At 51.9% G+C, this 20141-nt stretch overlaps 1 protein-coding gene across 1 annotated transcript in view; it reads right to left on the bottom strand.

Annotated features, from left to right (window-relative positions):
• Positions 1–4321: 4321 nt before the first annotated feature.
• Positions 4322–20141, bottom strand: part of IGFBP2 (insulin like growth factor binding protein 2) — a gene marked incomplete at its 5' end in the record, with an annotated part of 22379 nt that continues 6559 nt past the window's right edge. The window contains 3 exons of the mRNA XM_006763309.1: positions 4322–4575; positions 6241–6381; positions 7154–7353. Coding sequence (XP_006763372.1) covers positions 4441–4575; positions 6241–6381; positions 7154–7353 — 476 coding nt within the window. The remainder of the gene's footprint in view (positions 4576–6240; positions 6382–7153; positions 7354–20141) is intronic.

Here is a 20141-nt window from a genome sequence, read left to right as displayed (position 1 = left end):
AGCGTTCCACATGGAAAATCTGAAAAACCCACCCTCCCATTCCAATCATACTCTACTATTATGGTGAGAGGAATGGGGTGGTAGGCAAGGAGGCAGTGTTAGCATTTTACTTAAGGGACAATGGAATCTCTGGTCTGTGGTTTTGTTTGTTTATTCGTTTGTTTGATCCATCAACCATCTGGCTCTGCTTCCTTCTCTGAGGACCCTGCAGCCTGTGGTTCCACTGACAGCTTCCACTTATGGGGGGTTTCGCCTGCCCTGAAGAAACCTCACCAGGCAATCTCCTCACTCCTGCACAGCCCTGCTGAGCCCTGAGGGAGAAAGTCCCACCATCCTGTGAGCTTCCAGTCCTTCCTGGGGAACTATTAGGGACTCCTACCTGAGTTGTCTCCCTCCCACGTCCCCCTCAGGTGTAAGCACTCTGGCACGCTTCTCCTCACACTGCCTTCTCCCTGTTAGAGAAAACCAACACCACTTATGAGACCATCCTCATCCTCCCATCTCAGATCCTACAGAGTTAGCCACAAAAGCGCCATGATGCGCGTCCTCCTTCCCCAATCAGTCCCCCGGTTTCCAAGGACAGCCCCCTTCCTTTGCTCCCTGCCCCCACCTGCTGCTCCTCCACCTCCTCCATCAACCAACCCCCCTCTCTCTCTACAGGTGACAGAGGAGGGGGCAAGATGAAGGTGGATATGAACAATGTCTTGGAGCTAGAATCAATGGGACTTGTTCATGAATTGGATGTTGAGATGAGGATGCGGGAAAGTCAAGGGTGTCTCCACCCAAAATCCCCCAGGCAGCTTGAATTCAACATGCCCAAATTGAGCGCATCCTGTAAGCTTATTAATGATGAAATAAATGAGGTCCAGAGGTCAGAAGGGTGTCTGCAGTCACATAAGTCATGAGTAGGAGAGTCCAAATTCTGCTCAACGGCTGCCTCCCCTCCAAGCCCTTGCTCTCAACTACCACATCACATGTAGCTAGTATTCAAGACACACCTGGCAGATGTGGTCCCGGCAGGGTGATTCTCCAAATTCAGAGGCACAAGCTCGGGGCCTGCTTTGTGGGCGTGTAACCTGCTGGGGTCCAGCCCCAGCGGGTCCAGGGGTCCCCAAAGGTGTGGACGGAGTCGGCAAAGAAGGAATGACATGGAGACAGCGTTCAGTTGATCAGCAGCCTTGCCAGGATCTCTAGCCACAATCTCCAGCCAAGTTCTGTGTCCATGTTCTCTTGCTAGGTTCTCCAGCCAGGTTCTCCAGCCAGGTTCTGTAGCCAGGTAGGGAGGTTCTTATCTCCATTCCAGGGAGTAAAGATTATGTAGCTTAAGCATGATTGTTCGTAGTTAAAGAGATTAACTACCTGCCTGGCACTTAGTGAAGGGGTTTTATTCCCTCCCTAACTTCAGGGGAAAATCTCTACCTGGGGAAACAACCTTTCTTGGAGAGGTGACCTTGGTTAAAACACATAGTGCCAAGAAGGTGAGCAAACATATTAAGAACAGTATGCCATATATGCCAGGTCCCTTGAAACAGCAAGGATGGACCGGCTCCCGGCAGTAACTTATGTGGTCACGCAGGGCCCGTGCTTGGCTTACTGCTCTGCTGCTGCTGTCTTGAAATTCTAAATAATTTCTGAAGCAGGGGCTCTGTGTTTTCATTTTACCCCGTATCCTACAAATCAGGTCACCTAGAAATCAGGTGATTCTACAAATTAGACTAGCCCAAGAGGCATGTTTTAATGCTTATTGCCAGGCCCTTCCTAAGGTTCTAGCTCTGGAATAAGTACTGTGATCCCCCAAGTGTAACAAGCATTCCCAGTTAACTCATTGTGGACTCCTGGGACCACCTCTTAAGCAAAATACATTTGGAGGCCCTGTAAAGTCAGCTGCAGTTCCCTGTTCTACCACAGAGTGACAGTATAACCCCAGTGTCTCTCAACGGCCAGGTTTTTAAACTTGAACAAGGAGGCTGGTTCTGGAAGGGGAGCAATAGCTTGACATCTCCAAGATCCCTGCCCAGCCAACCATCTTCATACACGGGCGCAGTTGTGCCTTCCCTCCGCAAAGGTCTATAAGTCATTTATACATCAGTGTGGTTCTGGCAGTGACAGCCACCGTGGTGGTGCTGCTCACCCCCACCCACAGCCCACCCCACCCCTAAATCCACCCCTTCAGAGGGCTTAGAGCACAAACAAGGAAACTGTGGCAAGTGACATGGAACTGGGCAGAAGACTGTGGCATCCTCAGGAGCATTTCACAAAAATGTTCCAGAAATGACCCAAGCAAGCTGGCAACCATGGGGCATGAGGGCTGACACAAGGGCTGACCCCAGCCATAATCCCATGATATCCCTCCCGTTTCATACAGTTCTAGAGTTTTCTCTTTTTTAAAATATATGTTATTGATTTTTTACAGAGAGGAAGGGAGAGAGATAGTTAGAAACATTGATCAGCTGCCTCCTGCACACCTCCTACTGGGGATGTGCCCGCCACCAAGGTACATGCCCTTGACCGGAATCGAACCTGGGACCTTTCATTCTGCAGGCCAACACTCTATCCATTGAGCCAAACCGGTTAGGGCAGTTCTATAGTTTTCAAAGCACGTTCACATCTGCCATCTCATGTTGATTTCGCCCTGTTACTTGAGGTGGAAATGGTCCCCGTTAGAGAGATGAAGAAAACTGCGGCTCAGAGAAGGCAAGTGACGTAGCTCCAGGGCAGTGGCATAATAAGCAGTGCGACTGGATTCAAACCCAGGCCTCCTGACGCCAGCATTTTTCTTGCCTCCTCCCTGGCTATGCAATAGAATCATCCAGGAAACCTTTAAAAAATAAAATACCTGCCTGGGCTTCACTTCAGACCAATCAGATCAAAATCTTTAATGTGAGGCACCCTCCGTCGTTCAAACATTAGCCGAGGTTAAGCGCTGCACTTCCCCAGAGAGCCAACAGGGGGTGCCCAATCCAAAGCCAGGAGCTGCTGACTGTAGCTGAGGGGACAGGAGAGGGGTGGCCAGCACCCAGCAATGGATAAAAGAAAACCAGACCCCAAGATCCAACCAGGGGCCCAAGGCACTGCAGGCCCCCCAATTATCCCACAGGGGGCGGTATAACTCCAGGCTGAGCAGCATGCACACTCTGGAGTCAGACTTCAAGGTCTGGGCTGGAGTTTGGACACCGCTAGGGAAATTTTCCTCACCTATAACGTGAACGCCAACTGACAGCACCTCGTTTGTGGATTCATGAAGATTAATTGAATGAATGTACCTCCCAGGTGGCCAGCCACTCGCTAAGAGACAAAAGGTGGGCGGGGATGTGTCACTTTGGGGGGCCCGGTTTTCTTCTCACCCAGGTAAGGCCCAGGTGTCCTCTGCCTCTCCGGAGCTGCCCGTCACCTCCTGTGGCAGGAAGGACTCAGACCCTGACCCAGAAGACGGGGTCACATGGAAGTGGGGCTCTGCACCACATGCTGGGGGAGGGAGGAGGGCTGGACAGTGTCTGCCTTCCCCCATGGCCCACTGCAGTCAGCAGGCCCCTGTAATTACCCAGGGGTTGAGCCCAACAGAACAACGTGTGTAGAGCTCCTGCATGGAATTCTGCTTCAGAAAGGGGGCGCCTTGGTCTTCTGGGCTCTTTAATATTTCATGTTCTGTGTCCAGTGACGTGGGCCCCTCAGGGAGCCACCCCTGGAGGCAGCGCGTCTGTGAAGGCACTGGCCCACAGCAGCCCACTCCGTCCCTGGGGGCTGAACGGACATCTCCCCTCGCAAAAGGGAGCGCTCATGTGAGGGGCCAGAGGCCTCCAGTTCCAGTGTTTCTCCCTTTGGAGTATCTGACTGTGTGTGAGGAAGACAGACGCCTGCTCCGCCTCTCCTCCCCCAGTGCCCACCCCAGGGGAGGTAGGGGGCCAGGGACTCAGCTGGGGGTCCAGGCAGACACTGGGTCCTGGGGTTACAAGTGAGGGCTCACATCTTGAATTCCCACAGGCCGAGACCATTGGAGGGAGATCTGCCTTCCTCCTGCCCCATCCTTCTCCTTCCAGTTTCATGATGGGAAACCGAGACTGGGCCTTTCCCGCTTCCCCAGAAGTCGGGGGGCCCCAAAGACTCAGGCAAAAGACACACAATTTATTTTTCCTTTCTTTATTCTTAAGTAAAAGAGACTCAGGGGTTCAAAAATAAAAATTTCTTCTCCCCCCTCCCAAACCTGGACCCCAGCTCTGCCTCTGCAGGCACCCCTTCCTCCCAGCAGGGACTGGAGAGGGGGTGCAGCCTCTCCTACTGGGAGGGGCAAGGCGGCGGGTGTGCCAGGCTCAGTGCTGGTCTCTTTCCCAGTATAAATACATGTGTTAACTCCTGGGAAGCCGTCCCCCACCCACCACCCAAGCATTCTCCTCTCTGCCTGTGTTCGGAGAGGGGGCGGGGGGGTGCCAGGCACCGGCTGGTTTACTGCATCCGCTCATTGTAGTAGCGATGACACTCCGGGTCCCCACGGACTGTAGGGGACCCCTGAAGCAGCTTCCCGGTGTTGGGGTTCACGCACCAGCACTCCCCACGCTGCCCATTCACAGCCATCTTGCACTGAAGAGAGAGAAGAGGCCATGGAGGACACCCTGCAGCTGCCAGCTTTCATTATGTCGCTCAAGCCTGTGCACTGAGCGGGCTGCAGGGTGATGCGTCTCCGCTTCATGTTGTGACCCAACCATAAAATTATTTTTGCTGCTACTTCATAACTGTAATGCTGCTACTGTTATGAATCATAATGTAAATATCTGCTATGCAGGATAGTCTTAGGCGACCCCTGTGAAAGGGTCATTCGACCACCAAAGGGGTCACGACCCACAGGTTGAGAACCGCTGTTATAGATGCTGATACAGGGGCACAGGCGGGGTAAGGAACTTGCCCAACATCACACAGCTAGTAAGAGCCATCGCTGACATACCCACCCTATCATTCTCCCTGGGGTCCCTGCTCTAGCCATAAACGAATGACTCTTACAAACCCTTTTAGTTACCCACACTGCCTGTGTGTTTGTTTGCTTAGAAGAGATCACTATTTCTTCTTGAGCTCCCCATGAGGTGGCTGGCTTACATTCAGAGGGCACCTACACAAAAGGTGGTAAACGCTAGACTGACACTGAGAGGGGCAAGGAGCCTGTCCTGTGAAGGAGGTGGGGAAGTGAGACACCCCCACTCAGGATCAGCAGAACCCCGCACCCCATCTCCTGGCGCTGCACATCCACCTCTCCCTCAGTCCTGACTGCCCACTAGGATCACCAGGGGCCCTTGAAAATCCCAGTGCCCAGAAACTACCCAGGACTCACAAAATCTGAAACTCTGGAGGTGTGGCCCGGACACCGGTGTTTTTAAAGCTGCCCAGCAGGTCTGCATGTGCAACCAGGGCTCAGAGCTGCCGCTGCTTGAAATAGGATGTCCAGTGGAGCCCACACTCCTCACCCCTTTCTCCCAACCACCCCCCCCCCCATGCCTTCTCTCTGTCTGGAGTGAAAAGCTCATCTATGTGCTGGTTCTCCCCATCCAGGCGATGAGTTGGAAGAGGAAAGGAGTGGACTGGGAAAAAGGGCAAGTGACAAATACTGAACAGCCACTAACAGTCATCGCTACAGACTCTGTGTGGCTATGTGAACAACACTGACAATGTCCAGGGGAAATACTGTGCACATCGGTGATCAGAAGCCACCGGAACAAAGCAGGAGGCGAGGAGAAGGTTTCCGGTGGTTTACTTACACTTCCCCAATGTTCTCTAATTCCTGGTTTTTAGAAATATTTTGAGTGGCGTTTCTCCATCCTGATCCTCCATCCCTGAGATCCTTAACAATCAGAGAGGCTACTTTGTCAGCGATTAAATCGGCGATTCTGGAAGTGTTGTCTGTGCGCCATCAGCAGGCCCTAGCACCTTGCTAGAAATGCAAACTCTTGGTCCCCACCCAACCTTCTGAATGGGGGTGTCTGGGTGTCTGGCCTGGGAATGACCTCCAGGTAAGGAATGCTCAATAAAGGCTGAGAAGCACTGTGCAAGCCACCTCTCTTCTCCAAGAGGCTCCCTCCCACTGTGGACACCGAGCGCGGCTGGCGGGCAGCTGGGTAAGTGGAATCAGCCTCTGCCAGGCTGGAGCCCAGGGAGGGAGGCCTGGCTCTCAGGAGCTCGGCTCTCAGACCTCAGAGGGTTCCAGGTGTGTGGGGCAGGACCGAGGCACATCAGAGGCTTGGGGAGATCCTTTCTCACCTGTTTGAGGTTGTACAGGCCGTTCTTGTCACAGTTGGGGATGTGCAGGGAATAGAGGTGCTCCAGAGGGCCCCGCTCATCTGGAAGGCGCATGGTGGAAATACGCTCCAGGACCTGGTCCAGTTCCTGCTGGCAGGGGGTCTGTGGGTGCAGGCGGGCAAAGAGGAGGCTTAGAGATGGCCCTGGGAGTGACCCCAGGAAGAAGCTCATGCATGGGAAGGGACTTCCCCAAGGCCACACGGGTAGTTGGTGGAACGAGGGACTTCTGACCCCCGGCCCAGTGAGCTCACTACCGTATCGTGTGCCCGATCCACCCCTGAAAGAAAGTCGCATGGCTGTGAGCTTTCACTCCTCTCCTCCATCTGCATCAATGGCTCTCAGGGGTCAAGATGGAATCTACTTGCAAAGACTGAATTCAGGTGGTTGTCTCTGGATCCATCTACCCTAGCCCAGTAGGAATGGCCCAAGCTCCATTACTTCCCATAAACCATCGGGGGCCAAGACCCAAGAAGGTAGAGCTGGGCTGGAGAGAGGAGGAGGTGAAGCCGAGGGAGGGAAGCACATCGCAACACGAGTGAGCAATCTCAGGTGGCTCCATCGCCTATGCTCCATCTAGCATCCACGTTCCTGCCTATGTTCCAAAGCCATGCAGAGATGTGGAGGTTTCAGAAGGAAGGGATTTCAAGAAACCATAGGCCTCGTCCATTTCACAGCCAAAGACACTAAGGCCCCTCAAAAAGGTGCTGATCTGCTGTTTGCCCTCAAAGTCACTGAACGTGTTAAGGGAAGAACAGGAAAGTCCTGTTTGCCTGCTGACAACACAGAACACAGATCTTATTGGGGTGCCCTCCCCACTGTGAGACTCCCTCTACATGTCCTCCCACCCCTCCAACTAGACCCGACCCCCTCTGACCCTGGGAGATGGAGGCCGGAGCTTCTTGGAGTCCTCCGGGCCGGGTGGGTGCTTGCCAGCCTTGCCCATTTGGCGATGCTGGTCGTTGGCCTTCTCCCGCAGCACAGCCATCTCCTTCATGCCCGCGGTGAAGGCCTTCCGGCCGGCGCTGCCTCCACCTCCCACGATGGTTCCATCCTCAACCTCAGGGTGGTCATCATCTGCAGAGAAGCAAAGAAGTTCCAGAGAGATGGGCCCTCCAGGGACTGTCTGGAGCCCTGACAATAAGGGAGACAAGAGAACTAACAGCTAAGCAATTGTGCTGAATGACTTCATGGATGATCAACTTCCGCTTCACAGCAACTCTTAGGTGGGCCCTATGAGCACCTCCCTTAAACGCCTGCTCTGTTCTACCTCCATCCTGGGAGGTGGAGCACAGAAGGATGACTGTGTCTTCAAGACCCTCACCGTGGAAGGGGTTTGAATCCCTCCTGGGGTCCATCATTCTCCAGTAGAAAGACCTCCCGGAGTCACCTGTCACTAACCCATAAGGGAATTCATCATTTGTGGTCTGAAAGGGCACAGATTGGGTGACATTTTAAAACATGAAGGTGGAACCATCACTACCAGAACTTACAGTTTCCAACACCCCCTGCTGTGACTCTTCCTTTGCCCTTTTGCCCCTCCTGTTGGTCCCCTGAGGCTGCTACAGTCGTACCCCAGTACCCTGATTTGTTCCCCATTACACCAGGAGCCCCAAGAACCGGAACGAGGACCTGCTCAACTTTGACGTTTCACCTTATCGCATCCTGACAGCTGTCCAAGGAACATCCATTAAGTCTCTTTCAACTTTGTTAAACTGCCCATCAGTTCACAACAGAGAAAAGCTCCTATTGTGTGCCCAGCTCCGGTGCTCGAACCACTGACGGGGCCCAAGATGTATCCCTCGGACAAGTCCTAGGGGTCAGCGCTCAGGACAAGGCCAGGCCCTCCGTGAGCCTGGAAACAAGTTTGATGAAGAGAGGCCCCGGATGAGTGTGTGTGCTGCATTCTCTAGGCAGGGCTGGCTCATTCATTAGGCACAGCAGGCACAGTGCCCAGAGGTCTAGCGAGTGTTGCGATATCTTTTAAAATCAGAAGGAAAAATAAGCTTTTAGTTCCAAGAAAATGTCTTCATAGACAACACTGACACGTTTGCAGCCATAAGACAGAGTTATAAAATATGATTTCAGAGTATTTCTTATGGAGGAAGGGGTCCCCAAAGGCAAAAATGTCTCAGGCCCACAAAAGTCAGTAAGGAAGCTCGGATCCAGGTACAGAAGACGGGGTCTCTCGGACAGGCTTCTCCCCGGAGGAGCTGTCCCGAGATGCCCCCACCTCTCTGAGGTGAAGATCAGCTTGTCCACCCGCAGAGGCCACCTGGATTCAAAGGCATGTTTCCTCCCATTCCTGTATTGATCTCTCCCCTGCCAACGAACATGCCAATCAGATGAGGGCATCCACGGGCCTGGTTTGCTGCCGCACATGCCGACACTCCACATTTGAAATAAAGCCCTGGGAAGGGGAATAAACTAACTGACTGGGTGGAGACCGGAAAGCACTGTGAACTGGGAAAAGCCTCATTCCTTGTCTGTTGCTATCCCCAGCCAAAGAGGTTCAAGAATTCAGACTTCCAACTCTAATCGCCTGAGCCCCTGTTTCACCACTTAGCTGTGCAGCCCCAGGTAAGTTGCTTAAGCTCTCTGTGCCTCTGTCACTCATCAGTAAAATGCAGACAAACAGCAGCCATCTCCAGTGGGTGGCCAGGAGGCTTCCGAGATGCTTTGTGCATTTACAGTGCACTGAGGCTAGCTCTGAGCTGCTTCCATCCCCCCTCCCTGCTACCCTGAGGGAGGGAGTGCCCACACCGCCTCCCACACTTGGGCAGACAAGGCCGTTACCGCACATCACCAAGTTCTTCCCATGCACTCGCATGGGTGACAGAAGCCGTCCTCAGGAAAACATTCCAGATGCAGAACTCCAGCTAGAGATGGAATTTGCTCTCAACACAAAAACATCAAGTTGCATTTTTTCTGCCTAAGAGAGTTAGGGTCAGAATAATATTTATTAAGTAACCACTTATGTATGCAGCTCCGTGGGCTACAGTGCAAAGGTTACTCCAAAAAAAAGTTCTTAGTGAGCCAAGTCACATAGCTGGAAAAGGCTTTGGGCTTGGAGATGACATAGAGGGACCCCCCACCCCCACCCCACCCCCTCGCCCCAAGGCCCGTGCAGAGGTTGTCCCCGGGGGATTAGTAAGCATTGGCTGTTCTCTACACATTCCCAGGAAATAGGTTGACACTGATTATATACGGAAGGTCAAGCTTTTCCAGAGAGAAGTGGGGGAGACACAGAGGCAGAGAAGAGAGCCCCAGTCTCGTTTGGGGAGGGCTGTCAGAGCCTGGAGAAGTCCCATCCTGCTTCAGGTGTGTGGCCACACCTTCCCACCTTAGGCGCCTAGAGGACAGCTGGAGATGAGAAAGGCTGGTGGAATAGGTAGAGATGGACAAGTTGTCCCCATTTTACAGATAGCATACCCAGGACTACCATCTGAGTCTATAGGAGCATGTTTAACCTCTCTGCCAACATCAGAGGGGCTTCACTATGGGCAGGGGTCCACACACTAGCTCTTGCCCCAGCCTCACTAAGCCAGCCAAGGAGGGAGAGCTGGGAGCTGACGCTCCAGGAGAAAGAGCTTTGAAGACTTCTTACCCTGGTTTTATAGCGCTGACGGCCTTACTCAGTGAATGAGAACCTGTGTCCAGCAGATCCTTGCACTCAGGAAACCTCATTTTCTCCTAGTGTGACACTCTGACCTCAGCACTCCATTGGACAGTGGGCTACTCCAGATCTATGGGAGACCTTAGGATCTACAACCAACCCCTAGTCCCTCCTGCTTCAAGTGTGAGGCGTGGTAAGAAAAGGAGACCTTTTTCCAGAACCATCACACATCTTCACAACAGGTATCTCCTTTCTTGTCTTTCTTCAGAAAAAACCTAGTCATCTTCCAACTTTCTCCTTAGACCATTTCATGGTTATGTGAACATCTGAGAGCAGGTGGTACCAGAGATGATCTAATGCAGCCATGAATCTGCTGTTCCCTCCAATGGGTTTACCTCCTTCAACAGGTCATAGCCCTTCACCAGTGGATTCCGGCTAACAGGCCAAGAGGATGCTGGCTGCCTTCCCGGTTCCATCCTTCTTTGATGATTTCTCCCAAAAAGCACTTAACCTTAACGTATGTTGGGCAAATTAATAAATACTGTAATCTCCCTCCCTCCTGGAAAACTTCTCTATTAACATCCATGGCAGTGGATAATTCTTTAATAAGCCCAACTGGACAAAGAACTCTGGGAGTCAAGAGCCCTGAATTCCTTCCAGTCCTAGATTTGCCACTTAGGACCCAACAATCATTTTGGCCAGGCTCTGTAACTTTCCTGAGCTCTAACTTCTCACGTCTGAAAAATGGTTCCCAACTCAAAGCCTTGGCCAATGGGTCTAGTATGGTAGGAAGAATGGTGCTGGCTCTGTTTGTGATGTTACCTAGCCTGGGCTCTGAGCGATGCCAGCAAGGAATTTAAGATGTGTGGGCTTCAGAGTGCTCATCTACAAATTCAGGGAGCTCGACGAGCTGACTGGTTCCCAAACATAGCTGTTCATCTGAAATCCACTGAAGAGCGATCTAAAAATGGCGTCCTAGACTCCAGCCTCAGAATTTCAGACAGCAGCCTAGACCAAGATCAAACTCTGGCTTTGCAGGGCCCCATTCCTCTGTGATTCTCTCTCCTGCCTCCATTTCCTGAAGAACTGCTTGGTGACGGGAGAAAGATGCCTCTTCTTTTCCAGAGACATGGTTTCACATACACATTTTGCAAAGACACAGTCAAGTAAGCTCGTTCCTCTCACCCGCAGGTTCATAAACAGGCACACGTGTGTGCTTGGATGCACGCAGAGGAGCCCTACTTGGCCAGGCATCGTGGGGATTCCTGGAGCATGCCCTCACAGCGCCGTCTCCTGAGTGAGCAGAAATAGCGCAGCCTCTGCAGAGCCTCCCTGCCTATGCACTCCCTCAGGGCTGCTTTATAAACACCAGGGTCATTCCTGGAATCACAAAGACCCGGGGAGGGTCAGGGCGAAGACAGACAGTTTGAGAAAACAAAAACAAGCTCAAATTCAGCCAAGGTCCTCCACGACTCTGCGAGCCAGGCTGTCCTTGAAGAGCCAGAGAAATTGATATCAAGATGGCAAACAGCACTATCAGCTTACTCCTTCCCATGGTTCCCAAACACTGCTCCTCTGGTTCAAATAAAGCCACCCAAGAACCTGGCAAGGTGACCTACCTGCTGCAGGCCCAAGTGAGTATAGAGTGTGCTTTGGTGCAAACCTGGATCGGAGGCTATGGGAGCAGGGAGAATGTGCCTGACCCAGCAATTCTGCTCCTCTGGGACTTGTGTGCAAGGGCACATGCACAACAATGTTCATTAGAGCATTAGTTGTACTTGTAAAACTACTAGCAACTGGACCCAAAAGTCTTTCAATAGGTGGATGCCGAAGGGCCAGCCATGCCCAGTGGAAGGGAGACACCTGTTCTGGTTCCTTGAGGACAAGAGAGGCAACAGCCTTAAACTGAAACAGGAGAGATCCAGGTTAGAAGCCACCCAAGAGTTTCATGGGAAAGAATTAAAACAAGTGACAATTTGCACATTCTTCCTCCAGTACAGTTTAGGAGGAACATTTGGAGGAAGGAGGAAGATGGACAATAGGAACTCCAAGTGTCTGAAGGCCCTTGACTGAGTTGAGGAGGGGCCTCCCTGGGCCAAGCACTCTTGTATTTGGACTCAACTCCCTTCCCAGCTCCCTAGCCTGAGTGCACTGGCAAAAAGCCGTGGGTCCATGCTTTTCCTTCATCCTCCAAAGAACGGAAACTTCTTGAAGACACAAACTTGGACTTAACTTCCAGAGATCAAGAGAGAGAGAGAGAGAGAGAGAGAGAGAGAGAGAGAGAGAGAGAGAATGAGAATGAAAAGAGTACAGGAAGGGAGCCGTTCTGTGTGCTCAATTTCCTTTTTTGGAAGGAGAGGATGTGCTTTTCCTCTTCCCAGACTGAAGAAGCAAATGTCCATTAGATGTGCTTCTCTTACTTCTGTGACTTTATTCTCCAAAAAGGACTCTCATTTTTTCACATCAGGCTCTTCCTAAGAGCCTGGGTCAAAAGGCGAAAAGAACTTCCGTTTACTTGCATTAGCTTTGTGTACATCTCCACTGACTTGGTTTCTTCTTAGATAGTATTCAACTTTTTCAAATGCTTTTCTTACTGCCCTCCAGGATCACAAGGCATGTGCAAGGACAGCTGCATTTTTGTGCAGTTAGTCTCAGAATTTGCACATAGTATGTGCTCAATCAATGTTTCAACATCAGGAAAGCTGACTATCCAGAGAGCATCTTAGCCAGAGCACTACTCTCCCACCTAGAGTACCACCATGGCTCACTTTCCTGGCCCCTCCCCTGACCATTTAGGCCCCAGAGCAGCAGGAGTGGTTAGGAGTACAGAAAGGCAAAGAGCAAACAGAAGCATGAGATGGGGGAGGAAAGAGACTTCCCTCTCCCAGGACCCAGTCAAACAATCGTCTCTATGCTCAGTTCCAATGGTGTGACCCGGCAGACCAGCTCTCATAGAGGAATAAAAACTGGCTCCTACTCACCTCTCTGCTACCACCTCCCGCTTCCGACTGCCTCTTCTCCATCCCAATAAGGCTGTTGTCAGATACTCCAGGCCTGACAAATTGAACCCGGAGGATGCAAAAAGGAACTAAAAACCTGCAGAGATGTCCAGGATGTCCGGCCACACTCTTAAGCCAGCACAAGAAGCATCTTGAATATAAATAAGTACCTTTAAATAGGTCACCATGCTTTCCTTTCTCTTCAACCACAAGTTCATGGATTTTGTCTGATGAAAGACTGCATCACATTAGCTGTCTCCCTGGGTTGTGCTCAGCTGGTCTCAAGGCAGCAAACAGAAGCAGAGGCAACCAGCAGAGCCAAGTGAGACTCCTCTCCTCTGGGGCATACGTGGGCCATGGCCAGCCATCAGCCACTGGTAAAACCGTAATGAGTGACAGTGGCATTGAAGGCCATGACTGCCCACTGGAAAACCCTCCACCACTGACTCCATTCTGGATTTTCCAGGCAAAAGGCAGCGCCCAAGTAAGCCACATCTGTGGGAGAAGCCACACTGCGGACCAGGATTCTTAAGTATCTCTTCTTTATAAACTTGGCCAATCAGAAAACATCCAAAGCCAGGCATGTGGATTCCCCTTCTGCTCTGTGTGTGGAGTCCAGAGGGGGAAGGAAGGAGGGACCAGAACCTGCATGACCACACCTGATCCTCTAACAGTGAATTTGTATTAAGGGGTTTGTGGACATAACTTGGTGTTATCAATTGCATGAGGCCGATAACTTCTATCCGTTCTCACATTTGAAAAAAAAAAAGAAGTCATATGGTTTGAGGCCAATGGTACAAAGTCACGTAGGCAATGGCAGAGCCAAAAACCAAACCCAGGCTGTTTAGCGTCATAGCTCTTAACCAACCAGAATGGCATCTGGTCACTTGGCATCACCTAAAGGCAGACTTTCAACCGGACCTTTTAACCCCAGCACTTTATTTCCTGTTCCCCAGCACCTCACCCGCTCCCCAACTCCACAGGACCTCTCTTCCCAGTGAAGGAACCCCTCCTCAACAGCCTCTAGTAAACCCTTTCCATCCCCTTCCAGCTTTATCCTGCCTGACACACCCCCTTCCACTGCTGCACTGTTGCTATAGAAACTACCCAGCCTTATCAGTGGCTGGGGCAGGGCACCAAGGAATTGTCATTTACATTTTATCTTGGCCTCAGGCACTCAGAAAGCAAGGTCACCAACCAGAGGCAACTTGGCACCTCGGCACCTCCACCCAGAAGTCAAGACAATAGACCTAAAAGCAATATCCTGGGGAGCTGCAGAGAGGGGCATTTTTGAGAAGTTATGCCTTAATTACTACCTCCCGGGGAAAGGGAGCTTTTCCAGGCAGCAGTATATAATCCACTGCTTCTTTGCCTGTGCGCCTCTGATGGAACAGAGCCCTGGAATGAGAAGCTGGAGACTTGGACTCCATTCTGGTCCATACGTGATGGTCTGTGCTTGCCTTGGCTTTGAATCTGAATGCAGCCATACATAATTTCTTTATCTGTCAAGTGGGGAGATTCCTGAGGCTAAAACAGAAATGAAAAAGAAAAAACAAAACAAAACCTACGGACACGTTGGTAGAAATGGACTTGTCTAAGAAAAAAAAAAATTAATTATCATTGCTTTGCCGTTTACCCTTTGAGGTTGCCCCTGTGCTCACTGCACCCCCACAATCCAACTCAGATTCCTGCAGCTGGAAGGTCCCCCTCTCCTCACTCCTATCAAAATGGACACGCTGAGCAAGCTCCTCTTGCCTCGTCTCCACCCCCACCTCCCCAAATTAATAAGACCTTCCTGGGCTCAGCGCCCTCCCCTCCCCAGCCTCCTGGCTCCCTGAGCTCAGTTCCTTGAATGAACACAGGCTGACACACCTATACCCGTCCACTAATTAGAAACCTCCCCAGGCTCTTCTCCGGCCAACTTAACCAGAGCCTGTGGGCCAGCTCTCCTGGCCCCAGCTGGAGGCCTGCCAGCCCCCCTCCCCAATCTCTCTCCGCTCCCTCCCAACAGCCAGGAAGAGATGTGGGGCTGGCGGCCAGAGGGGTCTGAAAGACGGCCAAATGTCCCCCTCCCCCTACAAAAAAAAAAAAGCAAAGAGAAACAATTCCGGACTACAGTCCACTCTGTACTTCTTTCCGGGGCAGCAGCTTTCTAAGCAAGGTTTCCCTGCGTCCTGACTGGCACCAGGAGCCCAGCCAGGCTTTGTTCAGGAACAGGCCTGGGCCGATGGTTAGGAGCCAAGTGGGGGAGAGGCCTAGGGGGATGTCCCTGGAAAAACGAGTCCTATAGTCCGTTTTGCTCATTGGGGAGGGGAGTGGGGGGAGGGCAGTTACTCTGGAACCTGAAAGCAAAGACATTTCTCTGGATGGACTACCCACCTGTAAAGTGGACCCGGAGTCTAAGGGGACCGGCCACCCCCGATTCCCAGCCGCAATACTGTGCTTTGTCCCCGCTGTGCTGGGCCTCCCCACGAGCACACGCTGGGCCATGAAGGCTCAGCATCCATCTCCTCTGCTTCCTGAGGCCTCACCTCCATCAATGCCTGAGAACAAACAGTCATCACTGTTCCCAGACAGGCTGGCCCTCCCAGGGCTCCCCGGGACACAGATGCAGCAAACATTCGGACAAACTCCAGCATCCCAAAAGCACTCCTGCTCTCGACAGTCCCGCTGAGACCATTTACCATCCCCAACAACCCCCCTTAAGCCCCCCCTCCCCCCAAAGTGAGGTAAACTCTGGAGGCTCCTAGTAAGAAAATGTCACTTTTTTGGAGGGAACATCCAGTTTCTTTGCCAGGATCACGTTCAACTTTCCAGCACCCTTGGCTCAGTCAGGATGGACGGGAAAGCCCCTTTTCCTGAAGCAGGAAACGGGCGCCATGGGGTCTTCGCTGGTTCTGACACCTCAATAAAATGCCCCCTTCGCACATGCCCTACATCCTAAGTGTGTTAGGGCCGGCTGAGCATGACCCCATTGTTCTGAAGCCTGAATCCTCGCAGGTTTCCTGTGGAAAAGGCAGCTTCCCACCCCAGGTGTGGCCTCCAGTCGCCAGATCACAGCAGCCGGGGGCCTGATCCTATAGGTTGGCTGGCAGGGAAGGCAAGGCCCAGCCCTGTGTCACCTGTTTCTGAGCAGCAAGGCCAGCACAAGTACCCAGGATCCCAACTCTGGGGCCACCTCTGTCCCCCCCACCGTCCCTCCACCCCATCTGGGCACTACTGAGCAAAGCTCCCATACCAAAAGTGTCAGTCCCAGAGATTAGTGTATGGGCCCCAAAGAGCATTGCCTAACTGGCCCATAAAAAGTGCAAGGCTGCTGACTTCAAACCATTGTTTATGGTCGCCTGGTTTATCCTCATTTAGAGTATCATTTCCTTACCCTCTCTGCACAGGGCTTCACTACCGCCTGTGAAAGTAGGTCAGAGGTAGGGATGTTTCCATTTTCTGGGTGAAGAAGTAGGAATCAGGTGACTCATTACAAAAGAAAATAAAAAACCCAAGTGCTTAAGCTTTTATGTATGATCTCTTTTTACACACACACACACACACACACACTCGTGTGTAGGCATGACCCAATGGAGCTGGTTCTATCAATTCCTGATTTACAGATAAGGAAACTGAAGCTCAGAGGAAATATATCTCTGACTGGGCCCCTGCATGTCACGGTAAAACCTTAGCAATGAGTGGCCTGCCTGGCACAGTCGGTTGGCTTTCATGTTCAAGGCCCACTAGCTGAGCATCAGAAAGGAGACGTCACTTGCCAAGACCAAGGCACAACGTGTGTGAGAAGCTATGTGCCAGACACTGTCCACTAACGCAGTTGCCCTCACATGCATTCCATGCAAGAGACACAATATAGTCAATAATATTGTAAAAACGATGCACGGGGCCAGCTGGGTCCTGGAAATATTGGGGGGAACACTTTGTAAAGTATGTGATTGTCTAACCACTATATACCTGAAACCAACACAAAATAATATTGAATATAAACTGTAATTGAAAAAAAAAAGATGGGGTAAACAAGTACTACAAATATACCTCTGTGTAAATGTTTCAAATAGATTTTAAAATGGAAAGAAAAAACATGCACTCATGCCTATTTCACCAACGGGGAAGGTCCTCGCCCATCCCCACTCGGGTTCTCAGGGACAGGCCTGCACAGGCTGGGATGCTTCCACCCTCATCTCTCTCGGTCCCTCCTGCCCTCCAGTTCTTCATTCCAGGAGCCCACCTTGGACCCTTTTTTCTCTCCTGACAGCTGCACACTGGCCACTTCCATTTCTGAAGTCCCCAAGCTCCAGGACTCGGGCCAGTTGAAGGAGGCAAAGGCATGCAAATAACTGAACCTGAACCTGGCCGTGATGAAGCGAGATTCGTACGTCACCTGCACATGCAGGTGTCCAGGAACAAACCTTTTAGCTGACAGGGTCAAAGGCTTTTTTTTTTTTTTTTTTTTGGCCAACAGTTCCCCTTAGTCAGAGGAAAGGTATCCAGCCAGGTTCATCTCTCATCCTATTACTTACCTGCTAAGGTGCTCTTGATGAAGCTCAAGTCCCACACCTACGAAGTGGAGGCAAAAAGCCTCCCTCAAAAGGATGCCAGAGACAGAAGTTGGCAAAGCAGGCAAAGAAGCCAGATTATAACAAGATAAGAACAGATGGGAGGATAACCCATCTCCTGGCGGCTGCCTGCCACCTCAGCAAAATGCTGGCCAGAAATAGCAAGAAGAAGCGGAGGGGCCCGGGGCATCTGCCAACAGATCGCCAGCTCCCCTGGTGGACGGAAAGGATAACTAACCTCACTCCTCTGTGCTTGGTTTCAGCAGAAGCAGTCCTAGACCTAACCCTCTTGGGGGGAAATGGTCACTCCCCGCACCCACAAAGCCTGGCCCTGCACTGCCAGCCAAACCACCCACCTCATGTAAGGATTCAATTTGTTTCAAACATCCCAGTCCCCAATCACCTACATGGTCTCCCTCTAATTGGATCCCAAGAAAGGCTGGGCCAATATATTTTCCATGCCATTTTCTCAAGTTCGGGCAGGTGGCTTAGACCAGGTCCCAGTTGGGAGAGGCACAGAGAAGGGTCTAGAGAAGCGTTCTCAACCTGTGGGTTGCCAACCTGTGGGTCGCGACCCCTTTGGGGGTCGAACGACCCTTTCACAGAGGTCGCCTAAGACTATCAGAAAACACATATATAATTACATATTGTTTTTGTGATTAATCACTATGCTTTAATTATGTTCAATTTCTAACAATGAAGATACATCCTGCATATCAGATATTTACATTACGATTCATAACAGTAGCAAAATTACAGTTATAAAATAGCAACGAAAATAATTTTATGGTTGGGGGTCACCACAACATGAGGAACTGTATTGAAGGGTCGCGGCATTAGGAAGGTTGAGAACCACTGCCTAGCACAATTGGCAGACCAAGACTAGCAGGTACAGGACCTATCAAACCACAGCCTCCAGGCCAGCCCCACCTCCAAGGCCAGAGAGCACAGAGCAACCCCTGCTTGATCCCCATAACCAAGAAAAGGGAACCAGGAATAGCCCCCTCACTCCCCCATCTCCCCTCAATGGGGTGGTGACTCAGGGGGAGCAGCTTAGCAGAGTTAGTTCTGCGTGCTCTGTCCAGAAGGGGGGTGGAGGTGGGGGAAGGTGGCGGGAGGGGGAGATAGTGGTGTTAGCAATCAGTGACAGTGGGTCTCACTCCTTCCCTAAGTCTATTTTATTTTACCACGTTGAACTCAGTATGCAAATTTATGCAAGACAAGATGCAAAGCAGTGCTTTGAACCAGAAGTCCCGTTGCTTTTGTCCCTTTTTTTGAACTGCACTGAACCACTCACTGTAAATCTGTATCTGCCTCTGCCTCCTTTCTCCTCCCCCAGCAACTGCAGAAGCAGAGTCTGTGTGGCGCCCCCACCCCCACCCCCCGCCCCAGGCCTGCCTGCTCACCTAGACCAGGACTGTGAATGGCTGCTCAGTTCTATAGCACCTTTATATGTAGCCACTTGGGCGGCTCTGCCCCTGGGCATAATCCCCAGCATTGTACAGGGTCGGGAAGGAGGCAGGGAGCTGCTGAGGGAGGCCTTGAATTCTGAAAGGACCTGGCCTGGCCCAAACCCTCTTCTCCAACGTTTGCAGGCACTTCTGCCCAGTCCACCACCAACCACCCCCCACACACACCTTTAAGTGCAGGCTTCGCACAGACCTCAGGGTCCCTCTCTCTCATCTTTCTTCCAGATCACCCACTCCAATACCCCAATCTGACTTCTGGTTTCTTTGAATCAACAAGTCCCAGCCCATTACCCTCAGGGGATGCAGGCTCAGCACTCGCTGAAGTGCCTCTCCCCTCTCCCACCCCCTTGCGTCCCTCCCACTCCCAGGAAGCCAGCGACACAGCCCCTGAGCCCAGGGAACAAAGACAAAAGAGCTAAGCGTGAAGCCGGAACTGCTGGGTTTTGCTGCCTCAAAACTGAGAGGGTATGTTTAAAATTCTCAAAAGCAACCTGCTCAAAAGAGGAATGCAGGCTGGGGTGGGGAAGGGGGAGGCTCACTCTTCAGATGGGGGAGGAGAAAGGATCGGGAGAGTAGGAGGCAGCAGCCTTCAATGTTCAGGTCTCTTCTGGGCCAAGCTCAGTCACCGGCCCCACCCAAGTCAGACCCCAGCGCTCTCTATGCAGTGCCCACTTCCTGCCCCAGCCCAAGACCCTCTTGAGCACAGAAGTCTCAAAACGTGCCCCTCTCCTCCTGACACCCTGCAGGCCCAGGCTTCTCCTCGCGGTGCCCTCATCACCCCCAGCCCTGCTCAGGCCTCAGGCACCCTGCTCTTGTCACTTCTTCCCAATGTGCCCACTAGGCTTTTACCCCCACGTTGGCATCTGTCCCCTTACCAGTAGGGAGCACATGCTGAGGAGGCAGCTGGGGCTAGTCGGGGGAAGGAGTACCATATCCAGGACGAAAATCCAGAGGGGCATTCTTCCCATGAACTCACTCACCCCATTGTCCCCCGGCTCCTCCGAATACTCCCCCCTCTGGCTCCAGGCTCCAGGGAGGCCGGACAGGAGCGGCTCTGCATCTGTTCCCTTCTGAAGACCCTAACCTGCTGCTGGAGGGTGGAGAGCAGGAGAGCTGGCTTTCAGGCTGAGAGTAAGAGGTATGAAGTGTGAAAGAAAAATAGTAAAACGTTTAGGAAGGACATGTGCCACGCACTTTATTAAAAACAGTCAACAAAAGAGTC

This window comes from Myotis davidii, unplaced genomic scaffold (genome assembly GCF_000327345.1).
Source record: "Myotis davidii unplaced genomic scaffold, ASM32734v1 scaffold575, whole genome shotgun sequence".
NCBI lineage: Eukaryota > Metazoa > Chordata > Mammalia > Chiroptera > Vespertilionidae > Myotis > Myotis davidii.
The sequence above is the reverse complement of the archived record's forward strand: the minus strand, read 5'-3'. Positions and strand labels throughout refer to the sequence as shown.